This window comes from Aegilops tauschii, chromosome 7, assembly GCF_002575655.3.
Source record: "Aegilops tauschii subsp. strangulata cultivar AL8/78 chromosome 7, Aet v6.0, whole genome shotgun sequence".
In the NCBI taxonomy this organism is placed as follows: Eukaryota; Viridiplantae; Streptophyta; class Magnoliopsida; order Poales; family Poaceae; genus Aegilops; species Aegilops tauschii.
In genome coordinates this window covers 34,417,035-34,425,410 of record NC_053041.3, presented here as the reverse complement: position 1 = coordinate 34,425,410, position 8,376 = coordinate 34,417,035, and the positions used below count along the sequence as shown (strand labels likewise).

At 43.8% G+C, this 8,376-nt stretch overlaps 1 protein-coding gene across 1 annotated transcript; it reads right to left on the bottom strand.

Moving 5' to 3' along the window:
• Positions 1-955: 955 nt before the first annotated feature.
• Positions 956-7,791, bottom strand: LOC109768633 (SPX domain-containing membrane protein OsI_21475). The gene is made up of 11 exons (XM_020327383.4): positions 7,470-7,791; positions 6,033-6,105; positions 5,606-5,726; positions 4,268-4,579; positions 3,999-4,103; positions 3,422-3,879; positions 2,713-3,014; positions 2,389-2,576; positions 1,854-2,044; positions 1,548-1,681; positions 956-1,448 (listed from the first exon to the last, which is right to left on the bottom strand). Exons 2-11 carry the CDS (start codon positions 6,083-6,085, stop codon positions 1,210-1,212), a joined length of 2,103 nt encoding a protein of 700 aa, XP_020182972.1. The 5' UTR covers positions 6,086-6,105; positions 7,470-7,791; the 3' UTR covers positions 956-1,209.
• Positions 7,792-8,376: the final 585 nt, after the last annotated feature.

The following is an 8,376-nucleotide window of genomic DNA, read 5'->3' as shown; positions in this document are numbered from 1 at the left end:
GCCAAGAGGGAGTTTGCTTTCACCAGTTTTCCTCTACTAAGATCCACTACTGCAAAAAGTCTGGAGAAATTGATCTGAATAGTGTAAAAGTTGTTCTAAATGTTGATAGAATTCTTAGCAATAGTGGTAGAGAATTCAGTGAATTCGTTCCTATCTTCATCTCTGTATTTCTGCAGAGATTCCAGTTGTAACATGCCTCAGATCCTTCCATGTCTTCGATTTCTCCCACGAATTGATGAGACACTTTACAAAGCTAAGCAGTTTGCAAGCAAACACCTAACCAGGGAATGGATCCTGGAGGTTTTCTTTCCGTCCACTCCCGGAGCGGAGCCATGTAGCGGAGTGACACCGAACGGGCCCTAACACTGCCGTTGGAGCCTAGAAGAAACGGAGAATTTTACAGGAGATCCCAACAGCGATCCATCACAATGCCCAATCGCCAAGTGGAAGAGCTATGCTCTTGAGTGCCAATTGACCAAACAAGCTATATCTGAAGATGATTTTTAGAGCATGATTGTGAGAGCATTATATCGAATATAAGATACACAACTACGTCAGGCAGAACATGGCGGCTAAGTCTTACCCCCAAATACATGATAATGAGCTCTAGGGCTTCCAAATCTTTGTTTATTACCAATTACAACCAGTGAAAAGTAACTTCAACTTAAAAGCAGAGTAGAGGTGTATAAAGAAACATTAATAGAGACCGATGCAGTCTTCCGAGCCATTGGATGCGCAACGGAGGATTGCTCTGTGTTATGACTCCGGGCGAAGTGGTAAGTTGCCGTCTGATGAACATCGCACAATCAATGAAGAACCTGATTTGGCACCAACAGCGTGGTGTCAATTTCTTCAGTTAACTACAGAAGAAGTGTTGTTGTGTTCAGAAGATGCAGTGTGACTGCGACACAGCGGGTATCACTCACCAAGGAACACATTTCAGGCCACGTTCAAGTTGAGGAAACCGGATTACATTGACCAGCGCCGAAAAATCAATTTGCTCATGATCACAGACCGAAACCGATCAAAATTTCGCAGGGCGGAGACTGCATCGGGTACATGATTATGCTACACTGACTGAACCGACCGGCATGTACGATTGTCCCTTCGGGCAAGCACAGAATCAAAGCCTGCCAGCAGCTAGCTATCGAATTTTCCAACCTGGAAGGGATGGTGACAACAGGTACAGTGGCGATCGACCGTTGCTATTTAGAAGAGGGAGTTGTAGGTCAAGAAGGTGCATGCAATTGATGCGGCGCAGATCACCAGGGAGGGCAGCAGGGTGACGTTGAGGAGGCTCCCGATGCCCAGGTACCCCGCTGCGGTGATGGTGCAGTCGGCGACCACCCTCGCCAGGGTGCCAGCCTCCGTCGAGAGGAGCCCGCCGTTGTATGTGCCCCGGGAGAGGCGGGACGACATCACGCTCGACAGGAGCGAAAGGTTGACGCCTGCATTTCGTGGCAAGAATTTTAGACAGGTCTCCTTGGTGCGAGATAAGACAACTATATCACAGGAGCTTATAACTAGAATGTTCAAATATTTGTTACCTTCAAGGACTTCAGCAGAAACAAACGTGACGAGTGCTGAGACAACATACTGGATGACGGAGTATGTACTCGTGACTTTGAAGCTGAAAATAATGCCTACTAGCAATGTAATTTGAGAAGCCATCAAGAGTTGCCTATCAAAAAGTCAACAACTTTGGTAAGATGCCCATATCTGAAATTTCGTCAGCATAGCAGCAGAAAACAAGAGAATTCCCAGAAAACAAGAGAATTTCATCGGCATATCTGATGCTTATAGGCTAAAGGTAACAGGAAAGTGTGAAGGGCTCAGAAGCAAGGGAAACAAACCTGTCCTCGAACATGTTGCTGATATATGTTCCAACAACAGCATTAATAGGAAGCACTGTCAACCCAAGAATTGCCAGAAATATTGCCACTGAGCTTGTATTCCAATTGAAATAGTGACTGGTAATAACACTTGACTCAGAAAGTAAAATCTCCATCGCGTACTTGAGCATGAAGTATATCAACAATTGAACCTATATGAGCAAAATACAATAGGTCAACATGTTCACAAACGAAAGAAATGATGACTGCATGATTTGCTTGCATGAGGCAGAATTGGCCAAATAATTGGGAGATATTCACACTACAGCATGAGGCAGAAATTTCAAAGGCCTCGTATGTACTGCTGCACCAAGGGCATGTGTAAAACGCAGAGGAACTTTCTTCCAATCTACCAGGATGCAACAGCCTACTGATTCAATTAGTTTGGAGAAACATTCACACTCCTCCAACTTAAAATTCTTCAATGCCTTCCTAAAAGTAGCAAAGGCAACCCGTACCAATCAAAATTGCCTAAATTTAGCTTAAATTGGTATACCTTTACTGATGGAGTGAGCAATCTGTATGCTGAACCAATCGAAGTTGCAGGCTTGCGAGAATCTTGTGCGGATTCTTCACTTTCATCTTCTTCATCATCATCGTCGTCGTCATTTAGTTTGCTTTCAGAATCTCCAAGCAATGGTTGTGCAAGTCCATTTTCAACTTGCCCAATATCCACACTTTGTCCTGCCATCATGATGACCATCCAATTAAATCATGATGGATCAGACAATTTTCTTTATAATACATGATACAACAGATTTTCTTTTTAATGCATGCTCTAAGTGGTAAAGAAGGCAGAAGCACAATATATTGGACTTACCAGAAGCACGATTATGTGGGGTATCATCTGCCTCAGTGGCACGATTTGGTTCCTTGAATGAGATGCATAGCCAAACTAAGTACAGTAGCCATGCAACTGCCATCAACCAACCAGGTAGAGTCGACTGACTGAACGTAACCATGTAGATTTTAAATCTCCACTGAAGTAAACCAGCCAGCGCTGGCCCACAAGCCATGCCAAGTGCACTTGCACTTACGAATCCTGCTGAAGCTTGCATGCGTATCCTTGCAGGGACACAATCACTAATGTACCGTCGGTTGACAGCTCTTGCAGAACCCAACCTGCATCACAATAGTTACTTTCATTAAACATAAAAGAGCACTTGGAAGATAATTAACTAGCACACAGAATTTTAGTGAAGGAATTTTTCTGAACATCAGAATACCAAAATGTCACAGGAAATAGAGTAACTACTGAAATCTCATTGCATCAAACTTCATATCTCCCATACGTGCATAAGATAGAGCAGACACCGATATAAACTACTCCCTCCGTTCCTAAATATATGATTGAACTACCAAAACGTCATATATACATAGGAATGGACGGAGTATGTAAGAACACCGGTATCACCATACATCTAAAGAAACTGCGATAGGATGAATTCGATAGAATATGCAGCTGAAGCAAGAAAATGCTCAGCAGTAATATCTCTATACTAATAATACATTTATCCATGGATACTTACCCACAGAGTAGGCGGCCAACAATAAGGACTGTCAGGGACTTCGTATCATAAGCCATTGCATAGCAGACATTACCCAAGAAAAGAACAATACTGCTGAAAACAAGTGGTTTAAAATATGACTTGTTGGACCATGCACTGAAGTACACTGAAGAAAACACTTGTGCAACGGCCATTGAACCAATAACAACACCACAAACAGTAGAAGCAGCCCCAAGGCTCACTGAGTAGTCATCTGCAGTTGGCACAATGATGTATGTGTTGACCATGTAAAGGAATGTGTTCACCAAATTCAGCATAAGGGACACGAAATGGTATTTTTGATCTTCTATTTCTTCCTCTCCTGCAGTACTAGGAGACTCCTCTTGCGCAATTAGGGCATGTTGCCCCAAAAACCGTAGAAAATTAGTTGATCGTGTCAGTTTATCCACCGATGAATTTATCATATCAATGATTGGGTCCTACAATGGATCAAGAAGCCCGATCAGAAAATATCTTTAAGCGTAGCATTAAATCTACTGGATGGGAACAAAAATACTCTCATTTCGGCATCAGGAGAGCAGCAAAGAAAAGAACAAACCTTAAGAGCAGAAGCTGGTTGGTCATAAATTGATAAATAACTTCCTTGACGCTCCTGAAGGTCAGCAAGGTTACGCGACAAGGCTCCCACAACAGCTCCTACACCCTGAATGCAGAATTGATCTTAAGGTAACAATACTGATGTATTCTGAGCATAAAGGAACTAGAGAAGACAGATCATAAGTTCAATAAAATTAAAATATATAAAATGCAAATGAATTGCACAATAAAATAATTGAATGATACTTAAAACTGTAGTTAGTACATTACCACATGCTTGAAGACCTGCTGTAGCTGAGAATAAGGGTGATTTGATCTACTTGACACGTAGTAATCAGTAAATCTGTAACTGAAGCGTTTATCAAACTTCTTCAAAATTTTCCTAATGCCAGTTGCATTCAGGTCGACGAATTTGAGAAGTTTGATAAGATCCAGACCAACTTCTCTATAAGCTTCTCGTAACTCAGCAATGGCAGATATATCTGGCTGTTCTGCTAGTATAGCTCTTTGCTTTCCTAGCTTTTCTATCCTGCTTGCCAACCTTCCTTGTTGCTCCAACAGAAATAAGACAATCGTCTCTATCTGAATCAACAGAAATAAACCATCAGTTAATTAAATGTGTACGTTTGAGAGAGGGGTGGCGGGGGTGTTACATGAAACTATTTACCGCCCTTTGCTTCATCTTTTATGATGTTTCACTGAAAACTAGGGTGTAAGGATGTTCTCTTATGAAACAATGGGAACAGTTTAGTTCGATAAAGTCATAAAGATGTGTAATCAGATGATGCCGTAAGTATTCAAGGGCTAATAGTTATTATGTTAACTTGACTGCCAATACCTATGTTAATGGTCATTTGTTTTAGTTAGAATTCTGCATTGAGTGAAGGAAGATGTCTCAGATCAATATCAATTCAAAGAAGGTACCAGATGAATTAGCACAAGTAACAAGTCAAACGTGAACCCTCAAAAAAAAAACAAGTCAAACGTGCAAGGACATGAATTCAGAGAGAAAGCACCTATTCTGGATAACACAGAACATCGTTCTTCAACTAGTCATCGAAAAGAAAGGTTTGCCTTGTATAAGATTTCAATAACAAACCTTAGCTTAGTGTAATGTGAGATAAGCATAAGTTTTTTAAAGAGTCATTTACATACACAATTGAGGCTATGGCATGCAACTTTTTTTTTGTCCTGCAAACATGCAGCTTGTAAGTGCGCATCTATTGGGTTTCTTCGGTAACCGAGGTCATATGTAGATAGCTTTCAAAAAAGATCAGAGGGGGAGACCCTTTTTTTTGTCCTGCAAAGACCCTTTTTCCTAAGAAGGGTTATATAGATAATTTGACATGTCAGTTCATCACCATGATGATGCTACAGTCAAATATCCACACACTGCAGTGGTGCCACGTTGAAGCTGTGGGGTCAGTTAGCTCATGAGGAAATTAGAGGACAAAGGAAATTTTATATGTAAACATGTATTAGACCCCACAAGGTTGCAACCCCTGTCACTGCACTGTCCACACCACACAAAAGCTAAAGTCTGCAGGTTAAACTCAGATCAGGGAGAATGAAGTAATGAATTGGCAGAGATCCATCTCTTAGCATTACCTGATCATCAAGCATCTTCGAGAAATCCTTGAGAACACGGCGACGGTCTTTCTCTCCCTGTTGGAGCTGCTGCCCATATTGTTTTACTTTCTTCTTCATCAGCTTGTAGTTTATATAGTAACTGTAAACATTGAATCAGCAATGCAATTTTAAAATTTTGGTAGCCAAAGGAAGTGTGCAATTTTTTACACCAATGAGATGGGCACTCAATTGCAATGTTGTATCATAGTAGATAACAAAGCATGGTTGACCATGCTGTGTGATTAAAGAAAATCAAATGTTCAATTATTGCAATGTTTCTTTATCTTCTTGTTCAGTAAACATGGTAAGAAATCGAGATAAGTTCCATCAGAAGCAGTTGACAGAATATTTGGAGAACTCAATGATACAGTCAGTACAAGGTGGGGGAAAAAACCCTGAATCATACCCTCTCCACTCTGGAACTTGGTCGGCCGTCAACTTTTTGCCAAACCTAACCATCTTGACTTGAATATGTTAATCTGCCAAGAAATATAAAGACACGTCAGTAGCAGAACCAGAGAAACCAAATTTTAGTGTGATTGCTGAAATGCAAGTGCAATAAAATGCAAGAAGCTATTGAGGCACCACTGTGCTTAGTATATCCCAGGTGCTTTCTGCAATCATATGGCGCAGACACATCAGCAAGGAGGTGGTCTTGGAAAGTTATGAGAAGTTGTGAACATTTTAAGTGGAACAGATGACAAACTAGTAAGGCGACTAAGGAATAGACGCGTAAATAAGAAATCCCCAGCAGGTATGCCCCTGAAAACTCAGGACAGTAACAAAAAATTGGGGTAAATTACTTATATAGATGCAAAATTATATAGCCTCTCAGTTCTTGCTATGGATTCTACAGTCCTTTTCCACAGGCCTAACATATATAACCAGTCACAGAAGGATGACCAGCATGTCACAGTCCCAGAAATCACTACAAAAATGCAAGTAGGCGCAAACGTCCATTTGCACTTACTAATTCATGTTCCTGTCAGTCAATCGTGGAATTGATCAACCAGCTGTTTTTTTACTACATCAGTCTGGACAGTTAACGGTAAGCAAAGCTAGCATTTATAATCCCACCCAACTATATGACCAGAAACATTTGATTAAAAAGAACACTATCCAACTAATTGGCTACAATTATTGATGAGATGACGAGAGTGCTATTAAAATGGCCTTGCAATCTAGGCTGGATCGAATCTAGCTGGGTCCAAGATACTACAGAAAGTGGAGTAGTGGCAGACCCCACTCTGCCACCAATGCGCTCCTCCACGTTTCACAGAGCTGGAGCAATAATTACCACTACTACTAGTCACGAATCCAAGCAGAAGACAACAGAAATGAACTAAAAACAAACGATTCCGGGTAATTAAGCCGCCGGTGTGCACAGAGAAAAGACAAGTAACCGGCCCGCTGCTCCGGATTTCAGGCTGGAAATCTGGGAAGCCTCCATGAAACGCAGAAACAGATCCTGCTTGGTCGAGACAAATTTGGCCTGAAACTGAACCAATCGTTCGGCTTAGCAGCACGCGCCAAATCGACAGCCCGCCCGCGATTTGGGGAGGATCGGCTCTCCGTGACAAACAAAATCCCCCTAAATTCGCGGCCCTCGGAAAAAGCAGTAGCAGGCTCTGCCAAACTAGAGAATCGCCCGGGAACGCACAAGCGAGTCGCTCTCTCCCGAAACAGAGCTCCCGACACGGAGCGGAGAGGAATCCCGCCGCCCTCTCGGCGCTAATCGGCGAGCCAATCCACCGGAGAAGGAACCGAAAGCGGCGTGAGAAGGCGTCGGGGCAGGGGGGACGGGGTCACGGGCGAGCGAGTGGGAGGGGGCGGCGCCGCTTACCAGCCGTGCCGAGCGAAGGTGGGCGGCGGGCGGGCAGATCGGATCGGAGCGGCGCGCCGAGGCTGGCCACGTGGGGGAGGAGCGGCCGCGGACGAGGTGGGCGAACGGGGGAACGGGGGAGGGGAGGCTGGAGCGGCGGGCGGGGTATTTGTAGGCGGTGGAGAGGGGAGAGGGGGCAGCCGCCGCGGCGAGGCGAGGCGAGCGGCGGTGGGCCTGCCGAGGTTCCCCTTTCGTTTCAAGAGCTTTAAAAAAACTGGGTAATGTATATATGCGCGGTGTGCGTTGCGAAAACGGGCTCGCCGTCGTCTTTCCGCCCGACGCCAGCTTTTCTGATCGGATCGGATTGCGGCGCCTTTCCCCGACGCCGCCACGCCGGCGGGCCACGTGGGGCGCGTTCCGCTGCGGCGGTGGTGGGTGTACGCCCGCCGCGCGGTCGGGGCCTTTTAGGCTACGAATGTATCTTTTTTTTTTTTCGCATAGGCTACGAATGTATCTAGACAACAAGAATTTTGGGACGGAGGGAGTATTTATCTTGTATACTACTTATGGATAGATTATTATGCTTTTATTATTATATTTTGATTAACAGAAAAATAAAATGAGGGGCGGGCATTTGTTGACTCTGGTTAGAATTTTACTTTTAGAACACAGTACACGCGCAGGCGCTCATTATATACACCCCGAGAGACTAAGTAAGTCTCGTAGTCGACGGGAACATCTCCTTTCACTGAAGCACGCCGGCGAAAATTCTAAAATAAATCCAGAATAAAGCGAGCACCTAAACTTAACATGGCGGGCTGGGATACCACTTTCCTCCTAACCATCCAACCACACGTTGGCTCATGATGACTCTGGTTAGATAGCCACTGCCCTGTGTAAGCCGCATCAATTGTGTCCGACATAAATC

Coding starts and splice junctions, on each gene's coding strand:
- LOC109768633 (XM_020327383.4), bottom strand. CDS start 6,085: ATGGTTAGGTTTGGCAAAAAGTTGACGGCCGACCAAGTTCCAGAGTGG. Junction 4,104..4,267: donor AGCAGGTCTTCAAGCATGTG/GTAATGTACTAA, acceptor TTCTGCATTCAG/GGTGTAGGAGCTGTTGTGGG. Junction 3,880..3,998: donor AACCAGCTTCTGCTCTTAAG/GTTTGTTCTTTT, acceptor GATCCATTGTAG/GACCCAATCATTGATATGAT.